Raw genomic sequence first — 18455 nt, forward strand, 5'->3', positions numbered from 1 at the left:
GTTCAAGACAAAATCTCATTAATCTCAAATGCTTTGTTTTGGATTGAAATCTAAACCCAGAAAAACTAAACAAGCACATCAGCCACTTGATGAAGTTTTTTCATGATGGATAATGTAGGCTACAAAATGCATTACAAATAGCATGCAGTGCTTGCCAATTATCACTTCATTTTTTAAAATGCAATATATACATTGGCTCCACAAGACTACAAGTTTTATTGTGTTTGTAGTCTTTTTTGTATATTTACATGCATAGTATAATGAAGCAAGTTAATGGCAGAAGAGCAGTATCATATGAACCCATAGCTGTGAATGATTGTGATACTGCTTTACTCTCATTAGCGCAGTCATTACAGTACACTAAACCAGTTTCTTGGCTGTTTCTAATTCTTTTATTTGGTTTTAAATGTTGACATCACTGGCCTTTCAGCCTCCATTGAGTTAATTTGATTGTCATTATAATGCCAATAAAGCTCACATTCAGTAATTTACCAGATACATCAATAAAGACCAGAGGGTGTCGTAATCGACAAATACAATATACCAGCTTGTGAGTAATGGATGAATGTTGTTTTGGCTTGTGAATTTGCTGACCACAACCACTTGAGTAGCACATTAAGACAGATAAAGGACTAAAATATTCTGCAGCCTTGAGATGATCAGATTTTCAGCTTTATTTTGCATTAGTGGGAACAGCGGTGTAACATTTGATGTGTGCAAACACTTTAATACTTTCTAAGCATATTTTTTGTAGTTTTTTTACATGGATAGCTTTGATGCTCTTACACAATCATTTTTAAATATAAAACGTACGCAACTTCTTATAAACTGCTATTTCCTTATGGGTTAAACTTTAAGCACAGCCATGCTGTTATTCAGGACAACAGCACAGTGATATGGCGCAATGTCTGGGCGTACTTCTGATGAGATGGCACATGGTCTCCTGTGGAATCTCCGCTCAGAACTGGATCAGAGCATAAGTGAGCTCCTGGTGCTACTTAATGGCTTTGGAAACATGAGATCCCAGAGGTTCTCACCTGGATTTAGGTCTGGGGAACGTGAGGGGCCACTCAATGTCATCAATGCCTTCATCATCCAGAAACAGCCTAGAGACTCTTGCCACATAAGGTCGGGTGTTATCATGCACCAGGAGGGCTCTGCACTTCCCCAGCATAAGATCTGACTATAGAGTTGAGTATTTCATCCCAATACTTCATAGCACGTGGACATCTGTAAGACCCACTGAGAATGGTCCTCCCCAGACCACCTTGTTGTTGCCTCTCCAATGTACCTGTTGTCACTTTTATTTGCACCAAAACAAGTGAAAATGGTTCACAATCACTTATGCTTACTTACCGGGTGGATTGATAGTCCTGAGGGTTAACTGACTCCGATGACAAAGAAAGCATTAATTTAAAGACAAATCTCTTTGGAAAGAATGAATCATCCAGGCATTTTTATAATGCTTTAATATTGCTTAAAGTAGGCTAGCGAAGGTTACACTTAATGACTTATGTCTTTGATTTGAATCACTAAACAATTAAATATTATATAGTTTACACAATTTAACAGCCATTCTGACATTCATAATATTAGCTTTTTTTTATACCTGGTTTTATAGCGTCCAGGCAAAATATGACAAACAATCACAGTGTACTGTTATATTTTTACAAAAATGAAATTGCTGATTTACATGCATTACCTGTTGTTAAGATGTGTGCACTATATAGTGTACGCGTTTTTGATGGCATGAAACAAGAGAGCATTCATTACAATGAGGAGTATGCATACTGTATACTAAAATGAACAAAAACACCAACGCTGAATATAATGCAAACCACACATTTCACACGCTAATGTGAGTGCTTTATATCTTTGTTGCCATTTTAGTATTTCTCCACCAAAACACAGAGCTGATCTTCTTCCTGCACTGAGACGACCCATAGTAGTACAGCAGAGGGTCCAGACAAACACTTGAGCTGCCCGCACACAGAGCCAACATGTAAGCCATATATGATGTGTTTCCCTCCCCGCTGACGCCTCCTGTGACCAGAAGAACACAGTGATACAACAGGATCCCATTGGTGGATGCAAAACAAACCACAAACTCTATCAGCACGGCGATGATCATGATCACAGCTCTCCTTCGGCTATCCGAGGTTGATGATGATGATGTTGCTAAGCGACCAGACTTACTGAGTGAGTATATAATGGTGGAGTAACACGCCAAAGTGACGACCAGCGGCAGAAAAAAATAGAGGCAGGAGAGGATGGAGAACAGGTACTGATACATCTGATCTTCAGGGTCGTAATGGCGCATGACATCGTGGCAGGTAACACCAACATTCTTAGTCGTGAGCGTTTGTGTTATAGAGAGAAGTGGGGTTATGCCAGCAAATGACAGCACCCAGACCAACACACACACATACACAGAATTCCTCTTGCTCCGCCAGGTCAGAGAGGCTATTGGGAACACCACGGCCATCAGCCGGTCCACACTCATGCACATCATCAGCAGTATGGAGCAGTACATGTAGCAGTAGAAAGCAGAGGTTACCACACGACATGCCGCCTCACCAAACACCCAATGAGATCCGTTCAGGTGATAGTGGATCTTCAGAGGCAGCAGCAGGGTGAAGAGCAGATCCACACACGCCAGGTTTGACATGAAGATCACAGCCGGTTTCTTTGCATTAATCTTACAGGTGAACGTCAGCAGGGCCAATGCGTTTAGAGGTAAACTAATGATGAAGAGGAAGATGTAGAAAGAGGGCATGACACGTGTGACTAGCGGCCCTTTGAGGAATAGAACCGCTTCATTTGAGATTAAATACGCCACATCTTGTTTTTCTCTGCTCAGATTGGTGCTGTTACACAAATGTTCTGTGCAATTCTCTGAAAAACCAACAAACAACAACTGGGCATCAGTAGAAGATATCATGGTCTCATCAGTGCCAAAAATGTACTGCACACATCATGCTTTTATTTTAATTGACCTTTTTTTAGCTTGTCTTTTTCTTTTGAAAATAGTATTATTAAACTGTACAGTTACCTTTATGTTGCATTTATGAGCATGGCCTAGAGAAAGTATTGCCCAGGAATTGTCAAATAATCAATTTGTTCTGTCTGATCTTTGTGAAGAAACCTTTTTTGTCACATCATAATGTTATGAATTATCTTCTTTGCTCACTAGAAAGACTTTATAGGTCAAATGGTACCAAGCGTATAAATAGTTATGCTTTCCGTTCTGGGGACTATCATGTAGAGAATTTCTAAGGACTATTTGTGCAATAAATAGTTATAGTGATTTATAGTAGCCTAACATTAAGGATAAATATTAAGCATCATAATATTTAGAACATATGGGTACCATGTGGTTTTGCTCTATTTGAGGCATCGGAAGGTATCTTCTTTTGGTATTTCGTTGCCACAATAACCTGTAACCAGACACATAAATGCTGAATGTTTTCAGAACGCTACATACAAAGACTCTGATAGCTACAAACAAAAAAAGACGCCTCACTCATACGCCATGAATCTGGATCAGTTTACTGTATCTCCACAAGAACACAGATTTTAAAGAGGACCTAAAATCCAAATTGAACTTTATGTCTTTTAAAAATAATACTGTTATTCGTTAGAGAGTACCCAACAGAAACTTCCCATCTACATCGAACTACAGATGATTATTTTCTATATTTTATAATATTCTATTATTCTTTAATTTTTCCATCTTATAGATATATTACAAATGTATATTTTTGTGCGGTTACGAATGTGTATAAATGTGTGCGTGTGTACTCATAAATGACTGTATGTATATTAAGGTATTGCGTCCTCATGGGCCTTCTAATATCATTATCGTAAAGAGGTTTATCAAAAACACACCCTTTGCCTAAGGCACTCTCACTGTCCACATCAATCTCCTTTGGGATCTCCACTTTGTTTACTATGCGATGCTGATGAGTTAAATGCTTTTATCTGCATAATCAATACATGGTGCTTTAACGCATAAAAGGATAATAAATATTTAGTATGCTTATAGTAATACATGATCAGCTGCAATGATATGAAAGATATTATTAATAGCTGAGTTTGACTTATTCTGGATACTGCACCTAATAAATAGTGCATGTTTAAGTTCACCATACGTGTGCGATTATTCGCAGTTCATCGGACGAAAAGGGTGCGATTAATCGTGATTAAAATGTTGAATCTATTGATCAATCTATAGGGTAGTTTTTGTGGGTTGGTAAGCTATCACCGATTCTTTTTCTGAATTTTGTTGTGTCTGTACAAATACATTTAGTAAAGTTTTTTCCAAATCACCATCAGTGACATTTACTACATCACATTTATGCATTTTCTCCAGATTGAATTTAAGGCTACCTGTGCAATGGGAAAGGGACCAATATTGCAGGGCTGAATTTTGGGAAAGGCTGCCGCAGACGAATGTCACTGTTCGAGAGCTAGATGTTCTGCTCAGGTTGGTACAGAGGTTTGGGAGATCAGCGTGAGTTGGCCTGGCCCTTGTGTTTAAGGACAGCTGCTTGAAGTGGACGTGAACAGAATCTCACACCCTCTATCTCTCCCGGAACCATGTGGTCCACAGCTGGCATGGACGTATGGGCATAGAATACGTTGGGGACATGTCCCCCTTACTTTCACATAGTGTAAAGATGATTGTGTCCCCTCCACAATTCGACACACCTCCACACTCATTCCCACCCAGCTTCAAACACGGGTGCTGAGCAGAAGGCTTCTTTGAGGTTGAAGGAATCTAGGTCACCCAAATGTACTTTCTATTATTAATATTATTTAGATAAAGCTTTTGGTGTTTATGTGTTTTATCACCTGGCGTATCCTGCCATGTATAACCAGATGGATAACTGTTACCTGTAACTGAACAACATCAGTAAATGCTCAACTGCAAACATTGACACCAAACACTATAAATGAAGGCTCAGTCACACCTACAGTATTCCGCAACGGATTCAAATTGTAGGTTTAAATAATGCGCATTAAACAGCAAAAACTGCACCGTAAGCAATGAGCAACCATCACATAATGTAAAACCATAAACAATTTAACGACACTAGATTTCATCTAATGTACCTGACACCTCACTGTCCACATCAATCTCCTGTGGGATCTCCTTTTTGTTTACAATGCCATGCTGACCGTCTCCATATTTGGGATTTTTTTCTAAAGCTGAATTTGGAAATGATCAGGTGAATACCTTCGGCAGGGAATCAACATTTCAAAATTGACTTGCTATCATCAGGCCAAATCAGTCGCAAGGCCACCGGGAATTTACCCAGTGCTTCTAATGGACGAATTAGATGCTTTTCTCCATATATCTACACAACCAACGCATGGTTTTTATAGCATAAAATTATAATAATACATGATCAGCTGCAATGATATGAAATGTATTATTAATAGCTGAGTTTGACTTATTCTGGAAACTGCATCTCCTGGATGCACTTATAACACTATAAACACATAGAAATGCAAACGGAACCCATCTGAGGCTTTGATAATTCCAGTCAAAACAAAACCATTAGGCGAAGGTTTCAACAGTGCATATATTCATATTTGTTTTTTTCTAGTTAATCTGTGAGCAGAGTATACAAGATAATGGCTCAGTGTTCACTAGCTAAACTATCAACCAATAAGTGATTTACAGCATCCAGCAGCTCAGAAATCGCTTGGTTGGGGATGCTTACATCTTCTGAGCTCTGGACCTTTTCCAGATTTTCTTTGAAATGATGGGTCTTAAATATCGTAGAAATATAAAATGTACTCACCGTTGTCTGCAGTGTAGGTTTGCAAGAATATAATTAAAAACAAGATAGTTTTCACTTCCATGGCAGAGAGAAAGTATTAAACAACTTCAAATGATCACAGACACACATAGTCACTGTCTTACTCAATATTATTCAGTTTCATCTGCGCGAAGATGACTATGTGTTTGTTACGCCTCTCAAACCTATAAGCCTGCAATTAACCCATTTGGCTGCAATAATACAAGCCACAATGCCACAAGATAGGATTTATTTTACATTGTTATTTTAAAGCGTGGCCTAGAGAAAGTATTGCTCAACAATTTCAAATGATCAAACACCAGAGAGATCTGTGTAAAGACACTTCTGTATTTGTCACATCACAATGTTATGAATTGCATTCTTTGCTCCACAGAAAGCTTTTATTAGTCAAATGGACTGCTTTTGTGTATCATTGTTATATTACAATACTAAGTGTACTAAGTTATACTTTATGTTCTGGGGACCGTAGGTTCAAGAATTTCTATGGACTTTTGTACAATTCATAGTTATTGATTTATACTGACATAAGGACAAATAATTAGCATTAAATAATTTAGAAAATCTGGGTACCGTAGTTGTGGTAATCTAGACGTTGCATGTACACTTTTCCTTCATCAGGCCTCAGCGGAGGGGATGCAGCCATGCTAAAGTCAATATCTGTAACCAGACACAAACAAACACAACAGTTACCTGAATGCTTTCAGAACGCTTCATACAAAGACTCTGATAACTACAAACAAACAGACGCCTCACTCATTCGGCATGAATCTGGATCAGTTTACTGTATCTACACAACAACACACAGGAAGTCCTGCCTTCAGATGTTACAGTTTTTCTCAGTTGTTTACACACAAATATTGGTACTTGAGACACAATGACCACAACATGTAACTCATTCACCAACCCCCCGAACCAATTCTGCTAAACTACAAGCACAATTCCTGCTTTACACTCACATTGCACTTCTAAAAGACACTTTTTTCAAAACACTACACACAATTCTCTGCATTTGGCACAATTTTCGGGCAGAAAAATCGCTTGTTTTCACAAGGAACACACTGCCATTCAAGTATCCACACTGACTCATTACATGGGCAAACACCTGTCACAAATGTGTAAACCCCTTCTCCAAGCTATGGAAGACACATGTGGAGATATAGCAGCTGATGCTTTTCATGACTGGACTGAAAAACATTGCTTGTGATGTGGATGATGTGCTGTGGTCAGACCCAAACCCAAGAGAAGATGCAGCATCGTTTTTTACTGTAACTGTATGCAGTAAATTCTTCTGTTGTTTTGTATGTACACCACTGTAGTGCAACTTTGCGTTGGTTGTAAAATATATTTACTGTATTATCGTGTATTTGTGTGTTCTGGCTATAAAAACTATTTTATATATATATATATATATATATATATACAAAAAAATATTTTACAACACACTTATGTATTTACTGTCTGTAGTAAGTGTAACACTGAACCATATAAAGAGCAAAGTCATTATGATGAATGGAGAAGTGTTTTCCATTCATTATAGTGTTTTATAAAGAGCACATCCGTGTTCAACTGGTTCTTATAAATGTTTATTCATATGATGGTTTGTGTTTGTCATTTGAAAACAAAATACCATTTTGAGAAGAAAGAACATTGTTTTGAATGTGAAGTTTCATTTTGCAGGAGAATTAAGGGGTTTTGCCCATTGTGTTTGTGTTTTTTGATTTGTGTGTAGAGTTCTGAGAATATGAGGCATGCTTTCAGAAAATGTGTGTAAACAATTGAGAAAAACTGTAAAGAGGACCTAAAATCTAATTAGATTTAGCCTTTTACAAATAATGCTGCTATTTGTTAGAGAGCACGCAACAGAAACTTCTCATCCCCTTTAGTCACATAGCTTAACACAAAATGATTGGTCCAGAGAATTTCTAGGGACTATTTGCTCCTCTGCTTGACACCAGCATTACTGCCAGAGAGAAATCTTGAAATTAACTACGGATTATTATTTTCAACATCCTTTTATTTTTACATCTCTTATATATATATATGTATATTTTTGTGTGGTTACGAGTGTGTATAAATGTGTGCAAGTGTGCATGCATGTGTGCATACAGTGGTGTACATACAAAACAACAGAAGAATTTACTGTATACAGTTACAGTAAAAAAACGATGCTGCATCTTCTCTTGGGTTTGGGTCTGGCCACAGCACCGCATCCACATCACAAGCAATGTTTTTCAGTCCAGTCATGAAAAGCATCAGCTGCTATATCTCCACATGCATAGCTTGGAGAAGGGGTTTACACATTTGTGACAGGTGTTTACACATGTGATGAGTCAGTGTTCATATTTGAACGGCAGTGTGTTCCTTGTGAAAACAAGAGATTTTTCTGCCCGAAAATTGTGCCAAATGCAGAGAATTGTGTGTAGTGTTTTGAAAAAAGTGTGTTTTAGAACTGCAATGTGAGTGTAAAGCAGGAATTGTGCTTGTAGTTTAGCAGAATTGGTTCAGGGGGTTGGTGCATGAGTTACATGTTGTGGTCATTGTGTCTCAAGTACCAATATTTGTGTGTAAACAATCGAGAAAAACTCCTTCCTGCTGGAACATTCTTTCTAATGCGGTCCGGTCAACCACATCTCTCACAACCTTCAAAAAACTACTTAAAACACACCTCTTCTGTGACTACTTGACAGACAAATAAAAAAAAAACAACTCTCTTCTCTCAACAGATAGTGGTCTGGCTCTTGTTGAAACTAGTAACTTTGTATTACAGTTTTTCTCAATTGTTTACACACATTTTCTGAAAGCATGCCTCATACTCTCAGAACTCTACACACAAATCAAAAAACACAAACACAATGGGCAAAACCCCACAATTCTTCTGCAAAATGAAACTTTACATTCAAAACAATCTTCTTTCTTCTCAAAATGGTATTTTGTTTTCAAATGACACACACAAACCATCATATGAATAGACATTTATAAGAACCAGTTGAACACTGATGTCCTCTATAGAAAACACTATAATGAATGGAAAACACTTCTCCATTCATCATAATGACTTTGGTCTTTATGTGGTTCAGTGTTACACTTACTACAGACAGTACATAAGTGTGTTGTAAAATATTTTTTGTATATATATATATATATATATATATAAATATAATAGATTTTATAGTCAGAACACACAAATACACGGTAACACATATATTTTGCACACACAAGGTTGCACATACAGTGGTGTACATACAAAACAACAGAAGAATTGACTGCATACAGTTACAGTAAAAAAACGATGCTGCATCTTCTCTTCGGTTTGGGTCGGGCCACAGCACCTCATCCACATCACAAGCAATGTTTTTCAGTCCAGTCATGAAAAGCATCAGCTGCTATATCTCCACATGCATCTTCCATAGCTTGGAGAAGGGGTTTACACATTTGTGACAGGTGTTTACACATGTGATGAGTCAGTGTTCATATTTGAATGGCAGTGTGTTCTTTGTGAAAACAAGAGATTTTTCTGCCCGAAAATTGTGCCAAATGCAGAGAATTGTGTGTAGTGTTTTGAAAAAAGTGTGTTTTAGATCTGCAATGTGAGTGTAAAGCAGGAATTGTGCTTGTAGTTTAGCAGAATTGGTTCAAGGGGTTGGTGAATGAGTTACATGTTGTGGTCATTGTGTCTCAAGTACCAGTATTTGTTTGTAAACAATCGAGAAAAACTGTAATGTACTATTGCTCTTTTATGACATATCGCTTATTGCTCCCTGAACTCTGTGTAAGTCACTTTGGATAAAAGCGTTTGTTAAATGACTAAATGTAAATGTTATGTTTTTGGTATCTACTGTATACATTGTCCTTGTTTTCTTGTCTATCTATTGGCTAGTTTTTAATGGGTTGGTGTAAGCAATTCTTGATCCTTAATCTGAATTTTGTATGACTGTTAAAATACCAATAAACAAAATAACTGCAAATCATCTTCAGTAACTGCAATGCGTACTTATAATGATTAGAAGTAAAATTATAGAGACACATAATAAGCAGAAAAATAAAGGATTTTAGATACTCTGCGACATCGATAGGGGCTTGAGGAGGAGGCGCTGCCTGGAGGGGAACAGGATTAGTAAATGGTTTTAGCAGTGGCACCTAGAATGACGGTAGTGGGGTGGAAGCTGTAGCCTGTAGGCGACTGGGTTCATTTGACGGACAATGGGAAAGGGACCAGTATTGCGGGGCTGAATTTGAGAAAGGCTGCCACAGACGAATGTCACTGGTCGAGAGCCAGACGCTCTGCTCAGGTTGGTACAAGGTTGTGGGAGATCAGAGTGAGTTGGCCTGGCCCTTATGTTTAAGGAACAGTATCTCATACCCTCTATCTCTCCCGGAACCATGTGGTCCACAGCTGGCATGGACGCATTGGCATAGAATACGAGGGGGACATGTCCCCCTCACTTTCACATAGTGTAAAGATGATTCTGTCCCCCGCACAATTCGACACACCGCCGCACTCATTCCCACGCAGCTTTACGGGTGCTGTGCAGAAGGCTTATTTAAGATGGTTGAAGGAATCTAAATAATCTGGAGTCCAGGAAAGAGACTTTGGCTGGCCACAGAGTAAGACGATGAGTGGGGACGTAATGGTACTGAGGTTTGCTATGTATCATCGATAAAAATGGACAAAACCTTTGCAGTTCTTTAATGGATGAGGGTTGTGGCCAGGATCTTACAGCTTCCACCTTCCTGTCATCTGATTTCCCTTCTCATTGATGATATAACCGAGAAAATGGACGGTTTTAAGATTTAATTGGGACTTTGCGACTAGTTTGACTTGGTGAATATGCTCAGACTGGTTACGGGAGAAACTTGAATGTCGTTGATGTAAATGTTAACAAGCATATTGAGAAAGTCATGGAATTTTATTATCATAACACTCCGCACTTGCGGTTGTGGCGAGCGGGCCAATGGCCAATCAGCGTCGCCATGGAAACACCACAATCAAGCCTCGGCACCTGCCGATCGTTTTCAACTGCGCCTCATCAAACAGACCAGATATAAGCAGAAGCAGAGGAGAAGAGGGAGAGCTTTTTCTCCTGACTGATGTCACTGCTAATGCTTGGTTTTGCTTCTTTTTACAGAGACCAGCGCCTAAAACGATTGGCAGATACTCACCATCACCGCAAGTACACCGGAGGACCCTTCACCAACGCACGCCGCTGGGAACCAACCGCTACTTCCCCTTCTCACCGTACACCACTTGCCAGCTATTTTTTCACTAATAAACCACCCTCCGGGGTACCAACTGTACAACTGTGTCTGTGTTGCTTTCTGCCCGCCACACGGTCTATCCTAATGTATGTAGCCAAAGAACGAAGAAAGAAAGGTATTCTTTGATAATTCACTGTGATATCAAACAATAAAGAGCATGTTATTGCCCTAGATGACATAAAATGTGATATGGATGAGAACCTGTGGCCAAATAGAGAAGACAGAGTAGATTAGCATTACTATACTATTGTATTTGTATCAGTGGATGGTGTGTATGCAAATTCTTGTATTTCGGAATTACTCTCAGCAAAAAAAATTTAATAAATAAATGACATAAAATATTGACGAATTCTGGATCATATCTGATTCATTCCAGTAACATATATTGCAGTGAATTATAAACAGAGATGTGTCCTTGTTTTACACAAGAAACATTGTATAATGCTACATGTTGTTAGTGTTTTTTCAGTCATTGTTTTGTGGGTGTGTTTGTCGGCTGTCAACCTTTGCTAGTGTTCTGAAAGAATGTAGTTGTAGTGCATTTTGAATGTGAAATGAACTGCTTTGCCAAGCTGAAAGTTGGTTAGGAGAACTGTGTGAAGAGTTTTGCAAAAGTGACCTTAGTATTGAGAAATTTGTTCTAGCGTCTGTAAAAAACTGTAACAACGCAAGGTCCCAGGGGATTGCAGATACCTATGTATAAATGTATAGGATAATGCAATGTAATGCAATGTAAGTCGCTTTGGATAAAAGCGTCTGCCAAATGCGTAAATGTAATATGTAACACTATTTTGTCTCTCTAAGGATTCAATGTCTACCTCGCTCAGAGGAAAGCTCCTAAATGAAGAACAGGAACTAGCAATTGTCAACATGGTGATTTTTTTTTAATCTTCAGTGGGTTTTTTGTTTTTATATTCACATAATGGAGTTAATGGCAGCTATCTTGCATATTTTGTTTTCTTGCATTCTTGTTTCCTTGTTTTCCTAATGCAAATAAAGCCTTTACTGCAGCAATTCTGTCTCTGTCTCTTCCCCCCCCCCACATAAACCGTTCATTCTATAAAGCTACTCTGAGATTAGTTATTCAATTGTTGTATAAAATAACAAAATTAACCCAAATAGAAAAATAAACTGTACTGTAAAACACTATCTATGATCAATGCAATATACTCTCTATTTTATAAGGTCAGACCCGACACCTAAAACAATGCAGATTCTATAAATCCATTTGATGTTAGTGTTTGTATGATATAGTGCTATGATTGATTACTGTAAATGTTCCTGTTGGAAGATAACATGTATTAGTGTTTTGGACTAATAATTTGATTTTGAGACATTTTTGCAGTGTTTTTGTAGATGTAGTGTATTGTTTTAGTATATTATTGTAATTTGAAAATTAGTGTTGGAGTTTAGTTTGCAATGTGTGATTTTGAGCCTGAGTTAACTGTTTTGTCAATTGTGTGTTGTTTGGTGCTTTAAGAGTTTAGGAAAATTGTTAGAAGTATTGGAAAATATGTCATAGCGATCGTAAAACACTGTAACATACAGCATGCTCTCAGAACACTATTAAACATGCACAGACTGGTCACTCTGATATCTTCAAACAAAGAAATATGCCTCACTCAGACGGCATGAACAACATACAGGAAATCCTGCTTTTAGATTTTAAAGCTGACCAAAATTACATATTGAACTTTATGTTTACTAAAATGAATGTTGCTTTATATTTTCTTATGATTTAACGCTTTTGAATCCATTTACAAATAAGCTAAATTTACTTTCATTAAGATTATTTTGTTAAAATAGGCTTACGGTCTTTCAGGTTTGCTTGATATGGCCCAATCAATATCGGATAACCAGACGAATAACCGGACGAATAGCCGGACGAATAGCCGGACGAATAGCCGGACGAATAGCCGTCACCTGAAACCAAACATACAAAAGCATCAGTGAAACTAAACTGTGAACACAGATCTTAAACCAAAAAATACAAATGTTTAACATTTTGCATTGTAGGTACACCTACAGTACATAGAACATAAAACAGCAAAACTGCATTGTAAGCAATGACCCAACCACCACATAAAATCATAAAACACTTAGCATCACAAATTGAATCTAGTACGGTAGTTAGTATACCGGACATCTCACTGTCCACATCAATCTCCAGTGGGATCAACTCTGTGTTTAGGTGATGCTGATCAGCTTCATCTGAAAAAAAGGAAAAAGGTTTTGAGCTTGAATGGGCAGAGATCATTTTATTATTAACACATGGCCGAGCCAGATGTTTTAATCCACAGTTATACATTTACAGATTGACATTGCCATAAAGCACTATCAATGCATAGTGCTCTTTAACAAAAGTATAAAAAAACCCTCAGCACAATGCTGAAATATTAGGTATAATAATAATTTATTAATAAGGTATTAATGACTAAATTCTTCATACTGCTCCTCATTTTGGTCCAACTAAGTCATGTACACTGAAATACTGATTATTCTTTTTTGAAGGGAATTTTCTGGTAGCTAAATCAGATGTAGGATTGCCTAACTAAACAAAAGAAAACACAATAACACTGGATACACTCGGAACACTATCAAATGGAAATATAAACAGATCCCTTGATAATTCCCTCCAACACGCAACCTTAGCTGTAAGAATACTGTCAGTTATCTATCAGCACTGTAGGCGATGTTTTCATCAGTATATACTTCACAGCCTCTATTTTTCTGCTTTAGCTGTGATTTTGCACAGAATATACAAGATAATGGCTGAGAATAAAGTCTTGACCGGTTAATCAAAGAAAATATGTCTCGGGAATCAGCTTGGTGGGGCTGGTTGCTTCTGAACAAATCATACACAAGACTTTGATAACCCCAGCCAATATGGATGAATTATTTATCTCTAAACAGATTTTTTATTCGATTGAATTTGAATAAAATAGCTTACGATCTGAAACCAAGCACCGCTGTATAAAAATGTATATAATGCATGAGTAAGCACTGTCATTAAAATGATGATGTACTTACCACTGTCTGCAGTCCACGTATGCAGGAGTATTATTATAAGCAAGATTATTTTCAATTCCATCGGCCGAGAGAAAAGTTTGAACAACAACTTAAAATGATCAAACTTCAGAGTCTTCTGATAGACACAAACAGAGTGAACGTTTTGCTTTTAATGTTCAGTCTGATCTGTGTGAAGATGTCTTGGGTTGTGATGCCTTTTAGCCTTTTAGCCTCCACTGACCGCGAACCCAAGGAAATGCCGCCTGGGTCTAGCGGAGGCACAATACCTGGGATTCCGGGTCGGTCGAGGTGTCATCCAGCAACGGAAAGTAGAGGCCGTCCAGAAAGCCTCCTGGCCCACTACCACGACCCAGGTACGTGCATTCCTTGGGCTAGCAGGGTACTACCGATGCTTCATACCCTCTTTCTCTTCTCTAGCCAGGCCCCTGACCGACCTGACCAAAAAGGGGCAGCCGGAGCGGGTCCAATGGACCCCGGAGACAGAGGCATCGTTCCAGACCCTCAAACAAGCGCTGGCGTCATCGCCGGTTCTTCACCCGCCCGACTTCGGCTGCCCCTTCATCCTTCAAATGGACGCTTCCGATCTGGGGCTAGGAGCAGTCCTGTCACAAGTGAAGGATGGAGAAGAGCATCCGGTGGTATACATAAGCCGGAAACTCACCCCCGTGGAGACCCGCTATGCCACCGTGGAGAAGGAAGCCCTGGCCATAAAGTGGGCAGTCCTGGAGCTCAGGTACTACCTGTTGGGAAGATCCTTCACCCTCGTGACTGACCACGCTCCACTGACATGGATGGCCAGGGCCAAGGATACCAATGCCAGGGTTACCAGGAGGTTCCTTGCGCTCCAGGACTTCCACTTCACAGTCCGTCATCGAGCCGGGGCTTCCCACGGCAATGCGGACTATCGAGGATGTGGTCAGGCTGGGCAACACGGTCAGGGGCACAAACCCCCCCCCCCCAAAGCCCCCTAGTCCCCAACAAGCCGAGGCAACATACCAGGTCGACGCTTAGGGGGGGGAGTGTGGCGAGCGGGCCAATGGCCAATCAGCGTCGCCATGGAAACACCACAATCAAGCCTCGGCACCTGCCGGTCGTTTTCAACTGCGCCTCATCAAACAGACCAGATATAAGCAGAAGCAGAGGAGAAAAGGGAGAGCTTGTTCTCCTGACTGATGTCACTGCTAATGCTTGGTTTTGCCTCTTTTTACAGAGACCAGCGCCTAAAACGATCGGCAGATACTCACCACCACCGCAAGTACACCGGAGGACCCTTCACCAACGCACGCCGCTGGGAACCAACCGCTACTTCCCCTTCTCACCGTACACCACTTCCCAGCTATTTTTTCACTAATAAATCACCCTCCGGGGTACCAACTGTACAACTGTGTCTGAGTTGCTTTCTGCCCGCCACACGGTCTATCATAATGTATGTAGCCGAAGAACATAGAAAGAAAGGTGTTCTTTGATAATTCACTGTGATATCAAACAATAAAGAGCATGTTATTGCCCTAGATGACATAGAATGTGATATGGATGAGAACCTGTGGTCAAATAGAGAATACAGAGTAGATTAGCATTACTATACTATTGTATTTGTATCAGTGGATGGTGTGTATGCAAATTCTTGTATTTTGGAATTACTCGGTGCAAAAAAAAATTAATAAATAAACGACATAAAATATTGACGGATTCTGGATCATATCTGATTCATTCCAGTAACATATATTGCAGTGAATCATAAACAGAGATGTGTCCTTGTTTTACACAAGAAACATTGTATAATGCTACATGTTGTTAGTGTTTTTTCAGTCATTGTTTTGTGGGTGTGTTTGTCGGCTGTCAACCTTTGCTAGTGTTCTGGAAGAATGTAGTTGTAGTGCATTTTGAATGTGAAATGAACTGCTTTGCCAAGCTGAAAGTTGGTTAGGAGAACTGTGTGAAGAGTTTTGCAAAAGTGACCTTAGTATTGAGAAATGTGTTCTAGCGTCTGTAAAAAACTGTAACAACGCAAGGTCCCAGGGGATTGCAGATACCTATGTATAAATGTATAGGATAATGCAATGTAAGTCGCTTTGGATAAAAGCGTCTGCCAAATGCGTAAATGTAATATGTAACACTATTTTGTCTCTCTAAGGATTCAATGTCTATCCCGCTCAGAGGAAAGCTCCTAAATGAAGGACAGGAACTAGCAATTGTCAACATGGTGATTTTTTTTAATCTTCAGTTTTTATTTTTGTTTTTATATTCACATAATGGAGTTAATGGCAGCTATCTTGCATATTTTGTTTTCTTGCATTCTTGTTTCCCTAATGCAAATAAAGCCTTTACTGCAGCAATTCTGTCTCTGTCTCTCCCCCCCCCCCACACATAAACCGTTCATTCTATAAAGCTACTCTGAGATTAGTTATTCAATTGTTGTGTAAAATGACAAAATTAACCCAAATAGAAAAATAAACTGTACTGTAAAACACAATCTATGATCAATGCAATATACTCTCTATTTTATAAGGTCAGACCCGACACCTAAAACAATGCAGATTCTATAAATCCATTTGATGTTAGTGTTTGTATGATATAGTGCTATGATTGATTACTGTAAATGTTCCTGTTGGAAGATAACATGTATTAGTGTTTTGGACTAATAATTTGATTTTGAGACATTTTTGCAGTGTTTTTGTAGATGTAGTGTATTGTTTTAGTATATTATTGTAATTTGAAAATTAGTGTTGGAGTTTAGTTTGCAATGTGTGATTTTGAGCCTGAAATTAACTGTTTTGTCAATTGTGTGTTGTTTGGTGCTTAAAGAGTTTAGGAAAATTGTTAGAAGTATTGGAAAATATGTCATAGCGATCGTGAAAAACTGTAACATACAGCATGCTCTCAAAACACTATTAAACATGCACAGACTGGTCACTCTGATATCTTCAAACAAAGAAATATGCCTCACTCAGACGGCATGAACAACATACAGGAAATCCTGCTTTTAGATTTTAAAGCTGACCAAAATTACATATTGAACTTTATGTCTTCTAAAATGAATGTTGCTTTAAATTTTCTTATGATTTAACGCTTTTGAATCCATTTACAAATAATACAAGAAGACAAATAAGCTAAATTTACTTTCATTACGATTATTTTGTTAAAATAGGCTTTTGGTGTTTCAGGTTTGTTTTACCTGGCTCTATTGATCTCGAATGACCAGACGAATAACCGGACGAATAACCGGACGAATAGCCGTCACCTGAAACCAAACATACAAAAGCATCAGTGAAACTAAACTGTGAACACAGATCTTAAACCAAAAAATACAAATGTTTAACATTTTGCATTGTAGGTACACCTACAGTACATAGAACATAAAACAGCAAAAACTGCATTGTAAGCAATGACCCAACCACCACATAAAATCATAAAACACTTAGCATCACAAATTGAATCTAGTACGGTAGTTAGTATACCGGACATATCACTGACAACATCAATCTCCTGTGGGATCAACGATGTGTTTACTAGGTGATGCTGATCAGCTTCATCTGAAAAAAAGGAAAAAGGTTTTGAGCTTGAATGGGCAGAGATCATTTTATTATTAACACATGGCCGAGCCAGATGCTTTAATCCACAGTTATACATTTACAGATTAACATTGCCATAAAGCACTATCAATGCATAGTGCTCTTTAACAAAAGTTTAAAAAAAACCTCAGCACAATGCTGAAATATTAGGTATAATAATAATTTATTAATAAGGTATTAATTACTGAATTCTTTATACTGCTCCTCATTTTGGTCCAACTAAGTCATGTACACTGAAATACTGATTATTCTTTTTTGAAGGGAATTTTCTGGTAGCTAAATCAGATGAAGGATTGCCTAACTAAACAAAAGAAAACACAATAACACTGGATACACTCGGAACACTATGTCACGACTCTCGTGGTGAGACACAGAGAGAGGACCCAAGCACAGACAGCGGGTAAGGGGTTAACAGATAATTTAATAAATAATAAAACAAAGACCCACGTGGGGGTAACATAACAAAACATGACAATATAACAACATGACAAGACAGGACTATAACTAACTACACTTAAATAAACTCTTGACATTAACTACAAATAACTAAACTGACAAGACATGAACTCACCAACCAAATCACAATGAACCAGCACAAGACAGAAGACACAAGGGCATTAAGTAAGGGAGCAAATCAAGAGGGAAACAGGTGTAGGGCATTAATCAATAACGAGAGGATGGGAACAGAGACGAGACCTGGAGAGAGCGTGTGGAAGGCAATAACAACAATAATTGCCTCTCTCCACATTAAACATGAGGTTCTGTCATG

The 18455-nt window shown here is 38.5% G+C and overlaps 1 protein-coding gene across 1 annotated transcript; it reads right to left on the bottom strand.

Annotated features, from left to right (window-relative positions):
- Positions 1-1431: 1431 nt before the first annotated feature.
- LOC306911022 (proteinase-activated receptor 1-like) lies at positions 1432-18274 on the bottom strand. Its single transcript, XM_079486031.1, has 7 exons — positions 18258-18274; positions 17573-17647; positions 17290-17355; positions 13224-13295; positions 12897-13007; positions 6399-6485; positions 1432-2895 (listed from the first exon to the last, which is right to left on the bottom strand). The coding sequence occupies exons 2-7, from the start codon at positions 17577-17579 to the stop codon at positions 1868-1870; spliced, it is 1371 nt and encodes a 456-aa protein (XP_079342157.1). The 5' UTR covers positions 17580-17647; positions 18258-18274; the 3' UTR covers positions 1432-1867.
- Between the last annotated feature and the right edge of the window lie 181 nt (positions 18275-18455).

Source organism: Barbatula barbatula (assembly GCF_947034865.1).
Source record: "Barbatula barbatula genome assembly, chromosome: 22".
Taxonomy (NCBI): domain Eukaryota; kingdom Metazoa; phylum Chordata; class Actinopteri; order Cypriniformes; family Nemacheilidae; genus Barbatula; species Barbatula barbatula.

Coding starts and splice junctions, on each gene's coding strand:
- LOC306911022 (XM_079486031.1), bottom strand. Junction 13,008..13,223: donor TGTGGACAGTGAGATGTCCG/GTATACTAACTA, acceptor GTTTGGTTTCAG/GTGACGGCTATTCGTCCGGC. Junction 6,486..12,896: donor TCAAGCAAACCTGAAAGACC/GTAAGCCTATTT, acceptor GTCTGGTTACAG/ATATTGACTTTAGCATGGCT.